This window comes from Acomys minous, assembly GCF_964271855.1.
Source record: "Acomys minous genome assembly, chromosome: 20".
In the NCBI taxonomy this organism is placed as follows: domain Eukaryota; kingdom Metazoa; phylum Chordata; class Mammalia; order Rodentia; family Muridae; genus Acomys; species Acomys minous.
The window spans coordinates 22694672-22717396 of NC_140502.1; the positions used below are offsets into that span (position 1 = coordinate 22694672).

Here is a 22725-nt window from a genome sequence, read left to right on the forward strand (position 1 = left end):
AAAAGAAATTAAAATTACTAGCGTTCGCTTGAGCAAAGAAACCATTCATGATGGTTTCTGAACCAGAGAGAGTTCGGAGTCACAGCACCCATCAGTGTCGGCAGGTGGTATCTAGAGACAGAATAGAGAGCTGGGCCTGTACACTCAGTTGGACTGGTTGCCAGCACCATTTCTGCTTTACTTGGTCATGCTGGAGTAGTTGGCAGCCTGGGATTGGTCAACCGCTGTGAGTGGCGGAGACTTGCTCCTCCCTGGAAGAATAGAATGTCAAGTCGGTGCTTTGTTTGGCTAGCTAGGCTGCCTGCTGTGCTTGGTTAGTTTGTTACCCACAGAAGCCGCCTTCAGGCAAATGAAGTCAGTTTAATGGGCTCTAGAGAAGGTAAACATTGGACACTTTGTGTTCAGGGTTCCTTATGTTTTGAGGAAAGGGATGCTCCAGAAACAATTCCTTAGCCTTTGGCTGTCACCCCCAATACCCTGACCACTCCCATCCCAGGGACGAAATCCAAGTCTGTAAGTATTTTAAGCAAGTTTTCGTCCAAAGAGACCAGACCTCCAGCCCCCTCCCTGGGACATTCTAGAAGATGCTCTCCTTCTGAGCCTTACTGCCCCCATCCCCTCACTGAGGGATTTTAAGCAAGCGCTCTCCTGCTGAGCCACGTTTAAGCTGAGAACTGACTAGTCTTGAGTGGCCAAGTGACTTCAGTGACGCTGGGCTCGGCCCTGCTCCTGGCTGTGTCCACTATAACGAATGCCCTCCTTTCATACTTTTACCTTTAGAGTTGGAGACGCAAAGGCCGGTGGAATTAAAAAAAAATGAATTGTTCATATGATGGTCCCAAGTTTTTAAGAGGCAGGTGTGTGAAGAAAAGGGACAGAGAGAAATAAACAAGAGGCAGAGAGAAATAAATAATAAAGAGGTAAGGATGTTGAAACAGATCCCAAGAAGGAGAGTCATAAAGATGGGGGGGGGAGTTACAACAGGAGGAGATACATTGTAAGACACAGAGAGGAACATGAGACAGCAGAAAGCTGATAGCTGATGGGTGGAAACTGGAGGAGTAAGAAAGGGAGAGAGAGAGAGAGGGAGGGAGAGAGAGAGACAGAGAGAGAGACAGAGAGAGAGAGAGAGAGAGAGAGAGAGAAGAGAGAGACAGAGAGAGAGAGGAGAGAGAGAGAGTGAGAAAGAGAGAGAGAGAAGAGAGAGAGAGGGAGAGAGAGAGGAGAGAGAGAGGGAGAGAGAGAGACAGAGAGAGAGAGAGACAGAGAGAGAGAGAGACAGAGAGAGAGAGAAGAGAGAGACAGAGACAGAGAGAGAGAGAGAGAGAGAGAGAGAGAGAGAGAGAGAGGGAGAGGGAGAGAGAGAGAGGAGACAGAGACACAGAGACAGAGAGAGAGACGGGGAGAGAGAGACACAGAGAGAGATAGAGAGACACAGAGAGACTGAGAGAGAGAAGAGAGAGACAGAGAGACAGAAGAGAAAAGGAATCTGGGGAAGAGCAAAACTAGAAACAGACAAAGGAACATGAGGGCTAGCACGGAAGGAATGGGTGACAAGCTGTCCTTAGAGAAGAGGGTGGTTAGGATAGTCTGGGGAAATTTAGGAAGCCCTGCAAGCCGAGAGAATAGATCAGAAGACACGTAGTGGTGGTAGGTACAGACCAGGCTCAGGCTACCATGGGCATAAGGAAACAGGGAGTGAGAGGGAGAAGAAGCCAAAACAAAAGAAAACAAAACAAAAACCCAAAATGTTACAGCCAGAGAGCCACGGAAGGAGTCCAAATCGCCAGCTCTAGACAAGGGGACATTGTGTTGGGAGTGAGATAAGTTATTAAACTGTTTTGGAAAAAAAAAATATATGGGTCGTAGAACCGGTTCTGTGAGAAACGTCTCAGAGAGGCTCCCCTGCAAATTTCTAAGCTTGAGTCACCCAAATTCTGAAAGGCAGATGCCCAAAAAGATAGGTGCTTTCCCTAAGGACTCCCACACGAGAGAGATTTTGTAACAACCTGGAGGGCACAGGGGTTGCTGGGAATTCCCTAGAGGCCCCAGGCAGTGGGTTGCAAACTCAGAATCACTAGGGTACAGGGCAGGTGGTGGTGTCCGTGTGTGGGCTTTCAGGCTCCCGTTGCTCCTGTGGGGCTCCTTACCTGGGGTTACAAATCCCAAGTGTTCCCTTATACCTCTGAGAACCCGGTGGGTGCCATGGACCCCCTTGCCGTGTGCACCTGCCCGTTCTCGAATGTATAAAAAAAAACTGTTTGGGAATTTGTTCAAGGTCGTTTATCTCGAGGAGAAGAAGAAAATGGGGCAGACAGAGAGAAGAGAGACAGGGGTGCGAGATAGAAGAGATAGAAATGGAAAAACAGGAGTCAGGTGAGGGTTGGGGGGGCGGCGTCTTGCTCTGTAGCCCAGGCTGTTCAGATACCATCATCTTCTTACCTCAGTTTCCCAGCCTGCGCCCTCATGTCCTGCTCGTATAAGAATCTTTCTAAACAGCACCTTAGCCCGCGGGGCAGCCCTATGAGATGGGTATCCATCTCAACATAGGAGAAACGGTGGGCACTGAAGATGTTGCGTTGCAAATGTGTACAGCAACCACAGTTCTCACAGCTCTGAAGTGGAAACTCTGGTTATCTGACAAATGCTACAAATCTGTCAAAAGTGACCAAGAGGTACCCACCAACAATTTGTTCTTCGTCTTATGATTCATTTATTGTACAAGGGTTTGCACGTACACGCATGTGCACTGCAGTGTGTGTGTGTGTGTGTGTGTGTGTGTGCGCGCGCGTGTTTATGTCAGACCACAGTTCTCTCCTTCCAGCATGTGGGTCCGGAAGCTTAAACTCATGACCTCGGGAACTGATGGCAGGCTCCTTTCGGGTGTTGAGGCCTCTCTTATTGGCCCTTGGCACCAATTCTTTAAGGTGTTGGCAATCTCTTAACATTCTCACTTGAATTGCAAGTTGGGGAACAAACACATTCTTTTCTGTTTGTTTGTTTGTTTGTTTTGTTTTGTTTTGTTTTTTTGAGACAGGGTTTCTCTGTGTATCCCTGGCTGTCCTGGACTCGCTTTGTAGACCAGGCTGGCCTCGAACTCACAGCGATCCGCCTGCCTCCGCCTCCCGAGTGCTGGGATTATTCATAGCAATGGGCAGAACTATCTAAACGGGTTTAGGGATGGGATAGGCCAAAGGTTGTACAGTGAGCTGAGGCTCCCATGGCTCACCTTCTGTGCCCACAGGAAAGCGCATGTGTCTTGGTGAAGGCATCGCCCGCAACAAATTGTTCCTTTTCTTCCCCGCCATCCTCCAGAACGTCTCCGTGTCCAGCCCTGTGGCTCCTAAGGACATTGACCTCGCTCCCAAGGAGAGCAGCATCAGCAAAAATACCCCCAGCATACCAGATCTGCTTTATAGCCCGCTGAGTCGGGCGAGGTTGCCAGGTGTGCCCACTTCTGTAGGGAACGGCCCCATCTTCCGGCCTCTTAGAGAACCTTCTGGAAACCAGGCCCTCGGACGCTTGTCACATCCTCCTACCTATTGCGGCTTCTCCAAAGCTCTGAGGGATGTTCTTATCCCCTATGAGTTGCACTAAGGAAGTAAATCAAGTGCCTCTCTTGACGTGCGGGCAGAGACTCCTGCAGGCCGCATCTCACGCTGGGTCACTTCTCTGTCTCTCCCAACAGCTGCAGTCCCCACTTATCAGCTCTGTGTGCTCCGTGTTCTGTGCTGATGGACTCTGTGGATGGTCTGAGTTTTGTGTCTACAGGCTTGGCTAACATGGAGGGTTCACATAAATGGAATCACGCCGTGTGGGGCCTTCGGTGTCTTGGGTCTTTTACTTCACACGACGTTACCTAAGTCCCTGTGTTCCACAGGCCACAGTCTTACGCCTTCGTGGGCTCTTCTCGCGCTCTTTCTCAGCATCCTCTTCCTGCGTCTTCTCTCTAGGCAGGGGTCTCCTTAGCAACGGGTCAGTGAGAGTACGGGTGGGCCGGGCAGACAAAAGTCCTTTCTTTCCGACCCTGGTTCCGGTTCAGATCAGCCTCGCACTGTGTGTGTGTATCTGTGTCTCCTTTCTCTGTCTGTCTATTTCTGTCTCTCTGTCTATGTCTGTCTGTCTGTCTGTCTCTCTGACTATCCTTTCTCTGCTACTGTTATCTGATCCTCCGTATCAAAGCTAGAGCCCAAACTACCAAAGAATTTCGGCAGAGAGACAACAAGGGGAGGTTTATCACGTAATAACCCCACTCCTTGTACTGATTTTTTTTTTCTTTATGGCATTAGCTCCTTTTCTGTCACGGTGGCTAAATATCTGCTCAGAGGCAAGTGTGAGGAAGGATTTATTTGCGGTCAGGTTTGGGGTGTTGTTGTTGGCAGGAAGGCATGGCAGCTGGGCCTCTGTGGTCGCTGTGGAAGAGTGTGGCCGCTGGGAAAGAGAGACAGGGGCTAGAAGTGAGGAGCTCCCTGAAGTAATCTTATTTCTTTCTGCTAAATCTTCAATGTGAAAGGGCTCGGAACATCCTAAAAATACTGTTGGTTAGAGAGCAAGCACTCAAACACAGGGAATCCTGGGAGATATTTCACATTCCTTTTTCCCCCCCTTTTTACTTCCCCCCTCTCTCACACAATTCCTCCTGACCACAGCCTCCCCCTCCTTCCATCGCGCCCAGTTTTCTCCCATACCTCCCCTCTCCCCAGGAGTCACTGCTCCTGTTTCCCTTTGGAAAACAACATGGCTGCCAGGGATGTCAGCCAAACACAGTATAGCAAGATGCAATAAAACCTGGCACAACTTCATATCAAAGCTAGGTGAAGCAACTCAGTAAGAGGAAAAAACGGTCATAGGCAAAAGCGTCAAGGACAGCACAAATCCCATCTAACCGTGACCCTTGGTGAGCAGATTGGTGTGATTATTTGTAGGACTGAGTCCTCTAGTGGGAAATATTGTCCCCTTTTTCCTTCTCCCACTGTTAGGCGCACTTGCTTGCCCGCCTTGGGTCATGCCACAATGCCCCAGCAATGGCGCCACCAGGTACCAGTCATGTGTTCTTGGGACCAGCTGCTTCCAGAGCCACAGAATCAAAATGTCTCCTAACTATAATTGCCTAGCCTCCCGTTTTCCACTTTAGTAGAAAACAGACTGAGACAGTCTCTGCACGTTCTGCAGATAGAGTCAACAGGAAGAGACAGATATTGTCAGAGAGGCAAAAAGGGAAGGTCAGAGAGCTTCGTGTGCTGTGAGACACCCAGGAGGAGGAGGCAGTTACCAGTCACAGTGATCGGAGCCCTGGAGGCTCCAACTGCTCCTCCGCCAGGCTGAAACCTCCCTCCCCATCCAACTGCTGAGCTGCACCACCCTGTGCTTCTTGTCTCCCCTTCACCTGTTCCTTTTCTCCTATCTGTGGCCGTCACAGACTGGGGTGTGAAATGGGGACTCGGGATAATTCACCTTTGCACTGAGGTTATTGAATGTACATACATACACACACACACACACACACACACACACACACACACACACACACGAGAGAGAGAGAGAGAGAGAGAGAGAGAGAGAGAAACAGTAATGTGCACCTCTACTCCTGTCACTCAAATGCAATCAGACATGAAACTAAAAAAAAAAAAAAAAAAGTACAGAGTGGCCCTGTAATTCCAGTATATAACTGTGGGCCGTGCACACACCTTGAATCTCAACAGTCAGAAAGCAGAAGCAGGAAGTTCTCTGAGTTTGAGGCCCGACTAGTCTATAAAGCAAGTAACAAAACAGCCATAGCTATACAGAGGAACTCTGTCTTGAAAAACCAACACACGCACACACGGACACGCACATATACCTAGAAAGACACAGAAGCACATGCCTGCACATCGACATAAGAAATATCCCTCACATGTGCAGCACGCGCACAAGTCTGTGCCTGAGAAAATAAACAGAAAAAAAAACTGAACTGACGAGTGCATTCCTACGCCAAGACATCAAGATGCATTACTCCCAATGCCCTGTGGTCCTGTGTATCTGTTTTGCGGTGTCCTTGCCAGCATCTGAGGTGGTGGGGGGGGGGGGCGAATTAGGGACTAGTAAGTGAGCAGGTCACCAGCAGCCAAAGCGGAGAGTAATAAAAGACAGGAGGCGGGGAACAGCTGAAGTTGCGTAACTGGGTGGAGAGCTGGGTTCATCATAAAGCATTCAGTGGGCATGTGTAATAAAGTCAACAGCGGCTGGACCAGGACAATGGAGCCCAGTGTCCTGCTTATCCTTGCTCTTCTTGCAGGCCTCTTGTTACTCCTAGTCAGGAGCCACCAAAAGACCCCTGGCCACTTCCCGCCAGGACCCCGTCCTCTGCCCATCTTGGGGAACCTCCTACAGATGGACAGGGGAGGCCTCCTCAACTCCTTCATGCAGGTGAGACACCCACAGGGTGTGAGGTCTGTGAGTTTAGCTTGGCCCCGTGTTTGCTTCGGGAGGTCACTCAGCGGGAAGAGCAAGAGAGTCCTAGGCTGTACGTTCAGGTAGGAAGGCGGATGAGTGACAGGGGGCAGGTGAGATGCTGATGGCTGATGCTCGGGTCAGTAGATGAGTCTTGCTCTGTTGGAATTGTGGGGGGCGGGGGCGCTGTGCCTGGGGTGTGAGAGGTGTAGGGATGTTGAGGGTCAAGCGTGTGGAATTTCACTCACCGGGGCTTGTCTACTGCAGAAGAGAAAGAAAAATGGCAGAGGTGTCCAACAATAGGTTTTGCTCCCGCCAACAAAAGAGATTAGCCTGATGTGTTCCAGGCCAAAGAGGAGGAAAGGCAGGGCAGGAGGCAGGGAGGGAGGGAGGGAGTAATTGTTATAAACATGATGCATAGCGTCAGCCAAGAGCAGTGGCACCATCATTGCCGGTCTTTCTGCATTCTTGCATCACTGGTGGTGTCCCGAGTTGAACTACCAGTTGTTTATTAATAATCAATAAACATCCGTGGACCCACGTCTTGCAAGTTTTGGTCCTTAGCAGCTTACCGACTTGGAGTCTGTGCTATACTCATTTATTTTTATTTAGCTCTTGAGACAAGGTTGCCCTACTTTCCCCAGGCTAATCTCAACTCATGATTCTCCTTTAAGTTTTATATAAGATCTTTTTATCTAATCTGTGAGTCGGCATTTCGGGGTTGCATAAGGTTTGATGGTGTGATCCCGCCTAAAAACATAAATACATTGACACCAAGCGTGTATTAATATGTTGCTTAGCATTATCCTCTAGACAACATCGGGCACTGACCATTTTCATAGCATTGAATTCCCATTGGCTGCATCAACATCTAGACGGAGCTAAAGGTTACAAAAGGAGGGAGATGGGTCATTTGCAAACACGCACCCATCTATTCAAGGGGCTTTCGGCACCGGAAGGTTTGGAAATTCCTGGGACCGATTCCCTGCAGACACCCAGAGATGGTTGTATTGCCAGGTGGCTGTCCAGATGTCCAGGATTCGCATTCAGGGCCACCCCCAAGGGTCATCACACCCCAACCCTCCGTGTAATCTGTTGGGCGGGTCAGGGCCATTCTCTCTGAATGTGGTCAGGAGGCACTAAACAGTTTGTAGCTGTGTCACAGGAAAAAAAAAATGGTCTTGGATGAGATGCCAGAAAGAGCTGGCCAGACTGAATGGTCTGAGTGGAACTTTATATCTATAACTATACTTATGTCTATGTCTGTATCTATATCCATATCTATATGTAGATCCATATCTGTTTTTTTTTTTAAATAGGGCCTTAGGTAGCCCAGGCTGTCCTCCAACTGGATATAGACATAAACATAACTCCTGATTCTCTGGCCTCTACCTCCCCAAGGGTAGGATCATAGTCAGGTGTTTAGAGCCCTATCTCAACTCTTACCATAATGGTATACTAGTTAGAACGGGGGGGGGGGGGGGGGGAAACGGGGAGGAGATGCCTATCTACCAATCTGTATCTAAGTGTTTTTTTTTAACAGTTCAACAACAACATCCGAGCTGACTAACCACAACCTCGATACCCTTATGGTTGGCAGCTACGAGAAAAATATGGAGATGTGTTCACTGTGCACCTGGGGCCTAGACCTGTGGTCATGCTGTGCGGGACGGAGACCATAAAGGAGGCCCTGGTGGATCGAGCGGATGCTTTCTCTGGCCGGGGGACAATTGCTGTGATTGAGCCAATTGTCCAGGGATATGGTGAGCTATGGCACGGGGTGGAGGAGAGGGTGTGGCCCCAGGAAGGTGAGTCTGAGGGGTGGAGTGCAGGATGTGGGGAAGCCTCGGGAGTTTCTGAATTTCCGACGTAACCCATCCAGGCTTCCCCTGCTTTCCTAGGTGTGATCTTTGCCAATGGGGAACGCTGGAAAGCCCTTCGGCGGTTCTCTCTGGCCACCATGAGAGACTTTGGGATGGGGAAGCGAAGTGTGGAGGAGCGGATAAAGGAAGAGGCCCAGTGTCTGGTGGAGGAGCTGCGGAAATCCCAGGGTGAGTTTTGAAGAATGAAAACAAAGGAATACATGAGCGCACGGCCAAAGGGAGGAAGGAGGCACACAAGGGTAGAGAGAGAGAATAAGGACAGAGGGAAGGCGGGAGGAGGGCGAAGGGTAGCCATGGACAACGGTGGGGATGCAGAAATACAGAGGCAAAGCTAGAAAAGTCCACAAAGAACTCAGAGACGAAGGTTGTCCATGGGGGTCCCTTGTGGACAGAAAAATGAAGCTTTGGATTGATTTCGCTTGTCCGTGAGGCACGGTGGTGCACGCCTGTCCTCTCAGAACTCAGGTGAGGCAAGATAATTATGAATTCAAGGTCAGTCCTGTCCACATCGTGAGGTCCTGTCTCAAAGTGTGTGTGTGTGTGTGTGTGTGTGTGTGTGTGAGAGAGAGAGAGAGAGAGAGAGAGAGAGAGAGAGAGAGAGAGAAAGAGAGAGAGACAGACAGACAGACAGACAGACAGACAGACAGACAGACAGACACAGACAGAGGCAGAGACACAGACAGACAGACAGAGAGACAGACAGAGACAGACAGACAGACAGAGAGGGGGAGGGAGAAAGAGAAAGGAGAAAGAGAGAGGAGCGAGAGAGGGAGAGAGAGAGAGAAGACAAGAGAAAGAGAGAGAGAGGAGAGAGGGAGGGAGGAAGGGAGGGGGAAGGATGGAGAGAAACTACAGGTGAGTTCTTTCAGTACCATATCCAGCGAGCATGATGGGCTGTGGTTGTAATCCCAGCATCCAGTGGAGGCAGGAGGCTGACATTTTCAAGGTCATGTTCTACTTCACATAGAGTTCAAGACCACCTTGCCTCAGCCTTTCTCATGCCCTCCCTGTACCACAATAGTCTACTCCAGTGGTCCCCAACCTCCCCACCGCTGTGCCCCTTTAACACGGGTCCTCATGTCAATGGTGACCCCACCCAATCATAAAATTACTTTATTGCTACTTCATAACTGTGATTTCACTGCTGTTAGGAACCGTAATGTAAATATACCTGTTTCATGGTGGTCTTAGGTGAGACTCCTGTGTTGTTTGATCTCCAAGGGGAGTGTCAAGCCACAGATTGAGATCCCTGGCCTCCATCGAGGCAAGTGCAGAGCTTAGGTAAATGAAAGGAAAGGGAAGAGGAAGAGCTGCAGATGTTCCAAGCAGGGACCGTGGTTTCTCCTTGCACTGATGAGCAGCAGGGAGCGCAGAGGCGGATGGGGAGTTTCACATTAGTGGAACTCAGAGGCACTCCTGGGCGCGTCACAATTGTGTTATAACAAAGGCGTCTTGGTGACACGGACCTTGGTTTGTACCTCCATTTCTTTACACTGGGTCTTTACCATCTCTTCTTGACTCAAGAGAGCTGAGGTGTCAACGCAGAGGCAGCAGAGGAGGAAAGATGTAAAGACTGGGCAGAATGACTGCAGAAGAGTGTCATAAAGACGGAGGGGCCCAAAGGAAGAGACGCTATAACACTGAAAGGGAAGCTGACTAACCTCAGGGAAGGCTCTAGAAGGGAATCAAGAGTCTATAGACCAGGCAGCCCCAGGGAGAAGGGCAGCAAGAGCCCAATACTGTTGGACTGGCAACCGTCCCCCCGCCCCAACCAGCAGGGTCCATGGCTAAACCTGGTATATACAAAGGCAGCAGGCACCAAGTACTGATGGCTTCTGGCACACCGCAGAGTCCGGAAGTTGGAGACGGCGTGGAGGAAGACCGGCAGATGGGAGCTGAGTGTGCGGGGCTTGTAAATCCACACAGGAGATCTCTGAGCCTTTAACCGCAGCATTCCTGCCAGTGGGAGTCAACTGTGGGCTCAGAGTCAGAATGGTGAAGTAGGGGTGGGGTGCGAGGCCGAGACTAACTTACAGATGCTCCTTTTCTCATCTCCCTGGGTCTCATCTCCCTAGACATGAGCAGCTGTGTTGCCTTGGGGAAGCTAGCTCTCCTTTCTGTGTGCTAATAGCCACGCATCTTAGGTCCAGCGTCCTTCGGAAATTAAACAGAGGGATGCATGCAGTGCTTAGGACAGGAATTGGTGCGTTATATGTATGAGGCGAGTGTGGTTAGCTAACGTTGCTTTTTCCTTGAGTAGTGAGTGGGAGGGAGGGCAGCCTCACGAGATGGAAATGAATTCTAATATTCCCCTGCTTATGTATCTCCTGTCTGCTCTCCTGCTTCTTTGCCCTCCAGGAGCCACCCTGGACCCCACCTTCCTCTTCCAGTGCATCACAGCCAACGTCATCTGCTCCATTATCTTTGGCGAGCGCTTTGACTACCAAGACCGCCAGTTCCTGCGCCTGCTCGACCTGTTGTATCAGACCATTTCACTCATGGGCAGGTTGTCCAGCCAGGTCAGTGGGCGGGAAGAGAGGAAACAGGAGGCTTCTCTGTGGGGGAGGAAGGCAGAGACAACATGGAAGAGACGAGGAGACGGAGACACGGAGGCAGGGAGAGCGTGTGGTTAACAAGGCAGAGAAACCGGAATGTAGTAATACACAGACATCCAGACATGAACAAATGACGGCGGGTGATTCGCAGTGACCAGAAGACTTTGCTTTCCTGCCTGAGCCCCTCAGCTCGTCCCCAGCACTGTCTATCCTGGGTGTGGTGGTGTCCAACACATGGAATGCGAGCACTTGGGTGGTGGGGGCTAGGCGATCAGAAATTCAGAGTGGCTGCTTATGAGTAGCCACCGCATATCGCTACATATGGAGTTTAAGGATGGCCTTGCATAAATGACATCCTGTATCCCAGAACAAAACAAAACAAAAACAAACAAACAAAAACAAATCTCCACAAGTCAAAAACAAACAACGGCAAAACAGCAAGGTGGGGCGGGAGGAATTGGGAGAGATCAGAGAAGAGGAAAAAGAAGATAAAGAGAATGCAAGACAGAGGTCAGAGACAGATTTAGAGATACAGTTCCAAAGTGTGCGCGTGTACAGTGTACACAGATAGGATCGGTGTGTGTGTCTGTGTGTGTCTGTGTGTGTGTGTGTGTGTGTGTGTGTGTGTGTGTGTGTGTGTGTGTGTGTGTTCAGGAAGTGTGAGTACCTAAGACCACTGCCCACTTCGTGAGACACCCTTGGGCCCTTCTTTCTTTCAGCTGTTTGAGCTCTTCTCTGGCTTCCTGAAGTACTTTCCCGGTACCCACAGACAAATCTTCAAAAACCTGACGGAAATTCTCAACTACATGAGGCACAGTGTCGAGGAGCACAGGGGAACTTTGGACCCCAGCGCTCCACGAGACTTCATTGATACATACCTCCTGCACATGGAGAAGGTAACTCCCCCCGTGACTGAGAGGGGATGGGCGAATGTGAAGAAAGGGGGTGTGGATGGAGGAAAAGAGCAGAGGAGACAGAGGACCAGGAGGAAACACAGGACGATGGAGGGGAAGAGATGCCCAGGCATATGGAAGAAAAGAGGAAGGGAAGGGAAAAAAATGAAATAGCAAGAGTGTGAAGAGACACAGCTGGAGAATAAACACGGGACCAGCGATGGAAACCCGGCAGGGTCATAGATCTGGTCCGCAGAGGTGACTCACGGCTTAGAAACACTGCTCCGGCAGAGGACCTGAGTGCCTTTCATAAAACCTATGTTGGGCAGCTCATAACTATATGTAACGCCAGCTCCAGGGGCTCCAGTGTTGTCTTTTCTGGCCGACACACACACACACACACACACACACACACACACACACACACGACAGACAGACACCTACACTCAGATACACATAAATACACATAAAATAACTCTTTTAAAAAAAGGAGCTTGGAATGGCAAAAAGAGACAAAAAGTGAGAAAGATTCTAAAGAGCCGCATGAAGATCGAATCAAAAAAGCCTAAGAGGCAAAGAGATAAATGGTGTGGGCTGCTGAGGAGAGGAATGCCGAGTGATGGATACAGCGCGAGGCACAGGCAGTGACCAGAAATACACATGCGTCTGCCCGCAGGGAGCCAGAAAACCCTGACCCTCCCTCCCTTTCCCATCTGGAACCAGGAGAAATCCAACCAACACACGGAGTTCCACCACCAGAACCTCGTGATCTCCCTGCTCTCTCTCTTCTTTGCTGGGACCGAGACCAGCAGCTCCACGCTCCGCTATGGCTTCCTGCTCATGCTCAAGTACCCTCACGTTGCAGGTGAGGCACAGGTGGCCAGCTGGGGGATCTTCTAGCTATTTCTTTTTTTTTTTTTTTTGGCTGCAGAGGTTTGTGTGCATTAGAGAGACATTTTTCCTCTTACACCTGGAACTCTGTAGGCTTTGGTCTACTTCTAAACCAAGGCGGTGCTGTGGGTGGTGTGTGAATGAACACTCCACTGACCTGTTTTCTGTTGTTTTCTCCTGTCAGTTAAAGGGTGATCTATCCATCCACCCACCCATCCACCCATCCACCCATCCACCCACCTACCCACCCACCCACCCATCCATCCACCCATCCATCCATCCATCCATCTATCCACCCATCCATCCACCCATCCACCCATCCACCCACCTACCCACCCACCCACCCATCCATCCACCCATCCATCCATCCATCCATCTATCCACCCATCCATCCATCCATCCACCCATCCATCCACCCACCCATCCACCCATCCATCCACCCACCCATCCACCCACCCATCCACCCACCCATCCACCCACCCATCCATCCATCCATCCACCCATCCATCCATGCATCCATCCATCCACCCATCCATCCACCCACCCATCCACCCACCCATCCACCCACCCATCCATCCATCCATCCACCCATCCATCCATGCATCCATCCATCCACCCATCCACCCACCCATCCACCCATCCACCCATCCACCCATCCACCCACCCACCCATCCATCCACCCATCCATCCACCCATCCACCTACCCATCCACCCATCCACCCATCCACCCATCCACCCACCCATCCATCCACCCACCTACCCACCCACCCACCCATCCATCCACCCACCCATCCACCCATCCACCCATCCACCCATCCACCCACCCACCCATCCATCCACCCATCCATCCACCCATCCACCTACCCATCCACCCATCCACCCACCTACCCACCCACCCACCCATCCATCCACCCATCCACCCACCCACCTACCCACCCACCCACCCATCCATCCACCCATCCATCCACCCATCCATCCATCCACCCATCCATCCATCCACCCATCCACCCACCCATCCTTCCCTCATTCTTCTGCCTTTGTGTACATCCATTCACTCATTTTTCTATCCTTTTCTATCACCTCTTCATCCATTTACCCAATCTAATCATTTACCCACTGATCCATTATCCACTCATTCATTTATCCATTTTTCCGAACATCCATCTATAACCTATTCACCCATCCATATAGTCATCTTCCCATCTTCTCTGAATCTGTAGATAATTAATCTTTGATTCTTTCCTCTCTGATTCACCTAAGGACATATATTTTATTCATTCATTGAGATTAATAAACTTATGACTTTTACTCCTTGATCAGGGATAGCTGAGTGAGCTCTTTGTCATGGACTCATTGGATCATTCATACTTGCACCTGGCCTTTGAATTCGCCCTTTAGGTGTCTTTCCATTCCTCCGTTTAATAACTGTGATTTATTTATCATTCAATATACCTGTCTGCTAATTCCTCTCTTACTCTTTTATTCATTCATATATTCCCCCCACTAAACCTAGCATTTGCTTGATTATAGATCAGTTGTGTTCTTTGATTTACTTACTGATTTATGGATTCCTTAATTGATTATTATGAGTCCTAAATGGAATATATACATCCAGTTTTTAGGTTGCTCGTTTTGTTCGCTCACCGGTGTTTCATTTCATCAGCTGACTCGTCCTTTTCTCGGTTGGCTTACATGTACTCACTTTTTTAAAATTTAGAAACAGGTTGCTATGACTGTGAGGACGCCTGCCATGGCTGACGTGTGGAAATGAGAGGACAACTGTGTGTGTTTGGTTCTCTGCTTTCAGATGCACATGGGTTCTGGGTTTCAAAGTCAGGCTGACAGGCTTGCAAGTCAAGTGCGTTTACTCATTAAAGCCACTTATCAGCCAATCTATTCATATATTCTATGCAGTTATAAATAGATTAATTTACTTCCCTTTTATTCTTTTTTGTTTGTTTATTTGTTTTTGGTTTTTTTGTTTTGGCTTTTTTTTTTTTTTCTTGAGACAGGGTCTCTCTGTGTAGCCTTGGCTGTCCTGGACTCGCTTTGTAGACCAGGCTGGCCTCGAACTCACACCGATCCACCTGCCTCTGCATCCCGAGTGCTGGGATTAAAGGTGTGCGTCACCACGCCTGCCCCCCCCCCTTTATTTTAAGATTTATTTACTTATTATGTATACAATGTTTTGCCTGCACATATACCCGCGGGCCAGAAGAGGGCACTGGATCTCATTATAGATGGCTGTGAGCCACCATGTGGTTGCTGGGAATTGAACTCAGGACCTCTGGAAGAGCAGTCAGTGCTCTTAACCACTGAGCCATCTCTCCAGCCCACTCCCCTTTTATTCTCGAGGACATAGCTCCAGTTTATTAGGCTGGACCTTAACATTTATTTTAAGGTGATGTGCACTGGTGTTCTGCCTGCGTACATGTCTGTGTAAGGGCATCAGATGTTCTAGACCTGGAGTTACAGACAGTAAGAGATGTCATGTGGGTGTGAGACTTGAACCTGGGTCCTCAGGGAGGGGGGCGAGGGCTCTTAGCCATTGCGCCGTCTCTCTAGCCCCCTGTATTTTTAAATATACATTCTGTGCAAAGGTGTGTGTGTGTGTGTGTGTGTGTGTGTGTGTGTGTGTGTAAACCTGTGCACACAGGAATACAACTTATAACATTTCCCCCTCAATCCTCACTCCAGACTGACAGTTTCAAATGTCCCATTGCTGCAGGTTTTCTTTTCCTCTCTTTCTATCAGCAAGGTTGGAGCTTGCTGAGAAGAGATTCCAATCCGCTCTAAGTGTGGCCGGAGACACTGGTGCTTGGGAGAAGCACAGGTGTGCACCCGAGAGTGCGCTGTGTCTTTCTAAGCAGTCTCCTTGCTCTGCACTGTTCCTGGGTTATTGGCTCCCAGAAAATAAGGGTCTCTGCGCATCGCCTCCATCAAGCAGGCGTGGTCGGTCTACTGTCTCCCTTTTCCGTGCAGAGAAAGTCCAGAAGGAGATTGATCAGGTGATCGGCTCACACCGCCTACCCACACTGGATGACCGCACCAAAATGCCGTACACTGAGGCAGTCCTCCACGAGATCCAGAGATTTGCGGATATTATCCCACTTAGCCTGCCACACAGAGTCACCAAAGACACAGTGTTCCGAGGGTTCCTGTTTCCCAAGGTGAGACCAGCTGTGGTTCCACGTCTCTACTCCCTGAGTGGCCCACATTCCATTCAACCCCAGAATCAGCCCGTCTGTGGCTTCCCAGAATTTACCGTGCCTTATTGATCGATCGATCGATTGATTGATTGACTTTTTGCATATGGGAGTCAGAGTATCTTAACTTTGTGGCTTGTCACTTCTAGGACACTGAGGTGTACCCCATTCTGAGTTCAGCTCTTCGTGACCCACGGTACTTTGAACAGCCAGATGCTTTCAATCCTGACCACTTCCTGGATGCCAATGGGGCACTGAAGAGAAGTGAAGCTTTTATGCCCTTCTCCATAGGTGAGGCAGACCTGCGATTCCATTCTCGGACACCAGAGGGCAGGCGCACCCTCTGGGACACAAACAGGAATAGGTTCATGTTTACTCAGACTGTTCCAGCTGCTGTGCCCGAACCATCCCGTTCACTGTGGCTACAGCCCCATGAGGGAACTCTTAAACCAAAGGAGCCTCCTGGTCAGGAGGACTTTGGGGAAGTATTCAAAGGCCTCTAAACCCAAGCAAATTCATTTCCTTAAGAAACAACGACCAGAACAGGGAACTCCATCTATGAACGCTGCCTAGAGCCGGGTGTGGTCTTGATGGCTGAGGAGGCATTTGTCTGTGAGCACTGGGGAGGTGGCACACGTCTTGACATGCGTGTTCCTGTTTGCAGTAAATGCCGGGAGTGGTGGCGCACGCCTTTAATCCCAGCACTTGGGAGGCAGAGGCAGGTGGATCACTGTGAGTTCGAGGCCAGTTTGGTCTACAAAGTGAGTCCAGGACAGCCAAGGCTACACAGAGAAACCCTGTCTCAAAAAAACAAAAACAAAACTCTCTGGCTGTTAAATTGCAAGTGAAATCAAGATTACTCGCATTTATTTCAGCAAAGAACTTATCCCTGATGGCTAGAACCCTCAGCCAGAGAAAGTTCAGAGATGTAGCGCCCATCAGTGTGAGCAAGTGATGCTTGTAGATGAAAGAAAGCGCAGGCCACGTACACACAGCTTGATTGGTGACAGTTCCATGTTTGCCTTATTTGGCCATGCTGGAGTGGTTGGCAACCTGGGCTTGGCTCGCTGCGGTGTTTGCTTGTGACTACCACTGAGCCATGCCCCCAGCCCCTCACTAGGGGATTCTAGGCAGGGGCTCTACCACTGAGCCACGCCCCCAGCCCCTCACTAGGGGATTCTAGGCAGGGGCTCTACCACTGAGCCACACCCCCAGCTCCTCACTGGGGGATTCTAGGCAAGGGCTCTACCACTGAGCCACGCCCCCAGCCCCTCACTGAGGGATTCTAGGCAGGGGCTCTACCACTGAGCCACGCCCCCAGCCCCTCACTGGGGGATTCTAGGCAGGGGCTCTACCACTGAGCCACGCCCCCAGCCCCTCACTGGGGGATTCTAGGCAGGGGCTCTACCACTGAGCCACGCCCCCAGCCCCTCACTAGGGGATTCTAGGCAGGGGCTCTACCACTGAGCCACACCCCCAGCTCCTCACTGGGGTATTCTAGGCAAGGGCTCTACCACTGAGCCATGCCCCCAGCCCCTCACTGGGGGATTCTAGGCAGGGGCTCTACCACTGAGCCACGCCCCCAGCCCCTCACTGGGGGATTCTAGGCAAGGGCTCTACCACTGAGCCACACCCCCAGCTCCTCACTGGGGGATTCTAGGCAAGGGCTCTACCACTGAGCCACGCCCCCAGCCCCTCACTGGGGGATTCTAGGCAGGGGCTCTACCACTGAGCCACGCCCCCAGCCCCTCACTGGGGGATTCTAGGCAGGGGCTCTACCACTGAGTCACACCCCCAGCCCCTCACTGGGGGATTCTAGGCAGAGGCTCTACCACTGAGCTACGCCCCCAGCCCCTCACTGGGGGATTCTAGGCAGGGGCTCTACCACTGAGCCACGCCCCCAGCCCCTCACTGGGGGATTCTAGGCAGGGGCTCTACCACTGAGCCACGCCCCCAGCCCCTCACTGGGGGATTCTAGGCAGGGGTTCTACCACTGAGCCACGCCCCAGCCCCTCACTGGGGGATTCTAGGCAGGGGCTCTACCACTAAGCCACGCCCCCAGCCCCTCACTGGGGGATTCTAGGCAGGGGCTCTACCACTGAGCCATGCCCCCAGCCCCTCACTGGGGGATTCTAGGCAGGGGCTCTACCACTGAGCCACGCCCCCAGCCCCTCACTGGGGGATTCTAGGCAGGGGCTCTACCACTGAGCCACGCCCCCAGCCCCTCACTGGGGGATTCTAGGCAGGGGCTCTACCACCAAACTATATCCCTAGACAAAACAGTCTGAAGTTGAGTGTCAGTAGTGACTTCCGTGATTCAGGAATCAACTCCACCCAGACCTATGCCCTCTTTATTCTTCATTCCTCTTTAATCTTTATGCAGTGTGGGAACACGTAAAAGTAATGGGATAAAAAAGTAAATTTCTACATTCCATAGCTGTAAGTTTAGAGAAAAGGAGAAATGTTGATTAAATATAAAGCTAGAAACAGATGAGTGATAGAGAGATGACAAATTGAAACAAATCTAAACAAAGAAACACACAATGAGACCGGGACAAGGTGAACTGCTCAGGGTTAAGTGACAATGTAACAACCTAGAGTCATCTGGGAAGAGACCTATGGCAAGAGATATGAGGTCCAAGCTGAGCTCCGAGGAAGTAGGCAGCACGCTCCTGGCTGTGGATCTGGAGGTGACCAGTTGTCCCCAGCTCTTGTGTCTTTAACCTCTCTGGCGTGACCGTCGGTAATCTGGAATCGTAAGTCAAAGAGAAGCCATTTCCTCTTCGCCTATGCTGATTTTGTCAGGATGTTTGGTCACAACAACGGAATGGAAATCAGGGCACAGGAAGACCATGACAGGAGGGGGCGTTAAAAAAAAAAGAAAAGATACACAGTGAAGGGAGACAACAGAAGAAAGGGGCAGGGAGGGGCACAGTAGGGATGCTGAAGATGTAAGGACAGGACAGAGGAGGATCCTGGGAAATGAGCAAGAAGAGGAACAAAATAAGAAGTAGACCAAAGGTGCATAAAGAGGAACAAGTGACAAGGAAAAGATAAGAGGAGGAGAGAGAGAAAACAGTAGGGAGTTTAGACAGGAAAAAAAAAAACAGAAAAAAAAATGATGTCTGGTAGGTAAGAAGATACAGGTTGACTGCCCTGCCTCCCCCACCTCCTAAAAAAAAAAAATGGAGCCAGAAAGTGTTAGAGCCAAAGAGACATGGAAGGTGTCCAAATCGCCAGTTGCCAGGCATGGGGGTCATTGTGTTGAGAGTAAGTTAAGTCATTAAGCTGTTCTGGAAAAAAAAAATCTGGGTCACAAAACCTGTTCTAGAAGAACCATCTCAGAGAGCTGCAGTTTCCAAGCTCAGGACGCCTAAATTCTGGGAAGCAAGAAGCCCAAAAGGGTAGGGTGCTTTTCCTAATAACTCCCACACAGCTGCCATTTCCCAGAAACCCACGGGGCCACAGGGGGTTGCTGGGAAATCCCGCCTGCACCTGGAGGCCCCAGGCAGTTCAGTTGCAGATAAGGGATCAACTGAGGGTTCCAGGGGGCGAGAGGTGGTGCCTCTGCCTGCCCTTTCAGGCTTCCTTTGTCCTACTGCGCTCCATACCTGGGTGCTCACAAGACAGCAGGGGCTCCTTACACCTTGAGAATCCGGTGAGTACCGTGGCCCCCTTGTCGTGTGCAGGCCTGCTCATTGTCAATCGTATGAACAATTGGAGACCAGAAAGTGGGTAGGGAGGGTGGGGGGGGGCAACACTTTCTTTCTTCCTCTTCACCTTCCTGTGTTCTTCCCTCCTTTCTTACCTGTCTCACCCTCCCTCCTTTCCTTCTCCTTTTGTTTGTTTTTTTTTAAGATGGGGTGGGGGGTGGGGTGGTCCTTGCTATACAAGACCCTCTTCATCGACTTTATTTTCTGTGTGTCAGAGTTGAAGGCTTGCAACCATCGTGTCTGGCTCATATCAAATTATTAATATAAGTGGGTGTCAATTTAAGAGTCATCGCGGGCATCAACGTCGAGATACCCCGGTGGCCTTGTGAACTGGGTGCCGCCATCCTTACGAGAGAAATTAGCAATACTAAAAATACAGGCTGGAGAGGTAGCTCAGCGGTGGAGAAAAACGGCTGTGGTGTTCCCAAAGGTCCTGAGTTCGATTCCCAGCAACCACATGGTGGCTCACAACCATTTACAACTGTAATCCCCAAGTCACAAAACTTCACAGACTACCAGAGACCAGTCAGATGCAACGGGCACAGGGTCTTTTTTATTGATCTTGCTCTGGAGCAAGGACCGTCTGTTGCCCGGAGGCTGAGGAAGGTGGGCGGCCTCGATTCACAAGGTTTTTAAAAGGCAGAAACCTCAAGTGGGACTTTCCCAGCCTTGGCATCACATAATTGGGCAAGGGGCATAGGGGAAGTTGGCCTTAATTGATAAGGCACAGGGCAGAGGAGCTTGGAGTCATGCTGCAGGGGGACTCTTATCTAGACATTTCATCTGCTGTAGCTGTCACACTGAGGAGTGTCCCCCATAATCTGACAAGGTGAGCTTTTGTTTGGATCTCAGGGATCCGAGCCTCTCATCTTGCTCCCGGGGAAGTTGACTTCAAGCTAATTAAGCAGAGGGCAGGGAGGGGGGGGGCTTCTGCTCAGGGAAGCCAGCCTTGTCCAGTTCCCACACAACGAGATCTGGTGCCCTGGGTAGTCATTTGTACATACAGGCAGAACACTGTACACTGTATACATAATAAATAAATATTTTAAAAGTAATAAATAAATGTTCACACACACACACACACACACACACACACACACACACACACACACCCCTATCTGCACTCAACTCCAAGTTGGTCCTTACTCTTTCTGGGGCAATGGATGCTTTGCAACTTTAACTCTGTCACAAGTGAATGCTGGCCATGCGCCAAATATTTTACATGCCCTTTTTTTTTTTGAGGTTTGGGGAATTTCTTTATATTCTCTTAGAACTGTAGATTAAGAGGCCGACCCGCAACTTAATTTGTTGCAATGGCCACAGCTGTCTGGGTTTAGGGATGGGACAAACACAAAGGATGTATGGTTCCCTGACGCTCACACGACTTGGCCTCTGTGCCCACAGGAAAGCGCATTTGTCTTGGGGAGAGCATCGCCCGCAGTGAATTGTTCCTTTTCTTCACCGCCATCCTCCAGAACTTCTCCATGTCCAGCCCCGTGGACCCTCAGGACATCAGCCTCACTCCCAAGGACAGTGGTGTATGCAAAATACCCCCAGGGTACCAGGTTCGCTTTCTGCCCCGCTGAACGGGCCGAGAGAAGAGAGTCAATGATTTTCAGGTGTCTCAATGGCGGTGTACTCTCCTCTGTGATTGGAATCGGAAAGCCTAGCCAAGCGTCTTTCTTCACGTGTGGACAGAGAGAGACTTCTGGAGGCCACAACTTGTCAGTCACTTTTCTCATGCTTGTTAACAGCCCCGGTCCCGACTGGTCAGCAAACTGTGGTCCCGTGATCTGTGCTAATGGCCTGGAGATGGTCCTTCTTGAATGCTCCTCATGCCATCGTAGCCCCATGGGTTGTGTTTGTGGGTCGTGACCCCCTTTACAGATGGGGAACACAGGCCACGCGCAGCGCCGTCACACTGCTAGTGGGGTGCAGGAGAAACATCCACACTGTGAGTCTGGAACAAACTCTTTCCCTCAGCACCTCCCCTCCCCTACTTGTGTTTAAATTGAGATGAAATTCATATAACAAAGCTATTTTTTTCTTTTTCTTTTTCTTTCTTTCTTTTTTTTTTTTTTTTTTTTTTTGGTTCTGTATTTCAAGACAGAGTCTCATGTAGCTCAGGCTAGCCACAAAAATCCTATATTCATGCAAGGATTATTTGAACTCTGAATCTGCTTCCCAGTATTATAGGCCCGTGAGCCTACATCCAGATTTTAAACTGACTATATTTTATCATTTACATTATAGTGTCTTTTTTTTCCCAATCACATTCTTTATTAAAAATTAACAACATTGTACTTTGTAAACACTGATGTTAAATACATCTTGCAAGTGAGAAATAAAAGCATATCTCTTCGCGAAAATGATACTATTAAAAATTTAAGAAACCCATAAGAATTTTGAACTTAAAAATCAGTTAAGATGAAATATTTCACTCATGTAACCAGATTACAGCCTGGCCCAGTGTTTGCTTTTATTTAATCTTTCCCATATGAAGAATTTCTCGGAAATAAATTATATAATTTAACCATCTGATTTGAGTCGCATGATTAAATAAATTTACTGCACCCCATTTTTTTTTTTAACAAATTGAAGGTTCTGGCAATCCTGAATGGGCTGTCTATGCAACTGTTCAAATACTCCAGATAATCATTAGCTTTTTTTAAAAAGAAAAAATGTAGTTTTTGGCTATTACAAATAGAGTTGCTATGAACATAGTTGAGCAAGTATCCTTGTTGTATGGTGGAGCATCTTTTGGGTATATGCCAGGTGTGCTATAGCTGGGACTTGAGGTAGCACTATTCCCAGTTTTCTGAGAAAGCACCAGATAGATTTCCACAGTGTTGCACAAGTTTGTACTGCCACCAGCAATGGAGGAGTGTTCCACTTTCTCCACATCCCCGCCACCATGTGTGCTGTCACTTGAGTTTTTGATCTTAGCCGTTTTGATGGGTGTAAGATGGAATCTCAGAATCGTTTTGATTTACACTTCTCTGATGGCTAATGACATTGAGCATTTTTTTTTAATAATATTTTTTTTAATTTTGTGACCTATGCATTCATATTATTATACATATATAAAATGAACTACAATGAGCAAGAAGAGTCACGAAACAATCGGGAATTACATTAATGTTACATTTGAAGTG

At 49.5% G+C, this 22725-nt stretch overlaps 2 protein-coding genes across 7 annotated transcripts in view; both read left to right on the forward strand.

The window, feature by feature from the left end:
• The window catches only part of LOC311591016 (cytochrome P450 2B1-like), a 126524-nt gene extending 122593 nt beyond the window's left edge, over positions 1-3931 (forward strand). The window contains exon 9 of the mRNA XM_084770373.1: positions 3245-3931. Within this exon, the coding sequence (XP_084626499.1) occupies positions 3245-3597 (353 nt within the window). The 3' untranslated portion in view covers positions 3598-3931. The remainder of the gene's footprint in view (positions 1-3244) is intronic.
• Positions 3932-6178: 2247 nt separating this feature from the next.
• On the forward strand, positions 6179-22108 carry LOC311591019 (cytochrome P450 2B1-like). 6 transcript variants are annotated; one of them, XM_084770383.1, is made up of 9 exons: positions 6179-6405; positions 8030-8192; positions 8331-8480; positions 10671-10831; positions 11587-11763; positions 12484-12625; positions 15634-15821; positions 16007-16148; positions 21046-22108. In XM_084770383.1, the coding sequence occupies exons 1-9, from the start codon at positions 6199-6201 to the stop codon at positions 21180-21182; spliced, it is 1467 nt and encodes a 488-aa protein (XP_084626509.1). In that variant the 5' UTR covers positions 6179-6198; the 3' UTR covers positions 21183-22108. The 6 variants fall into 6 exon arrangements, with proteins under 6 accessions (XP_084626509.1, XP_084626508.1, XP_084626512.1 ...); XM_084770382.1 differs by having other exon boundaries at positions 6183-6405; positions 20975-22108; XM_084770386.1 differs by having other exon boundaries at positions 6186-6405; positions 7973-8192; positions 20975-22108.
• The last annotated feature ends 617 nt before the right edge of the window (positions 22109-22725 follow it).

Coding starts and splice junctions, on each gene's coding strand:
- LOC311591019 (XM_084770382.1), top strand. CDS start 6,199: ATGTGTAATAAAGTCAACAGCGGCTGGACCAGGACAATGGAGCCCAGT. Junction 8,481..10,670: donor GGAGCTGCGGAAATCCCAGG/GTGAGTTTTGAA, acceptor TTTGCCCTCCAG/GAGCCACCCTGGACCCCACC. Junction 16,149..20,974: donor TTTTATGCCCTTCTCCATAG/GTGAGGCAGACC, acceptor CTGTGCCCACAG/GAAAGCGCATTTGTCTTGGG.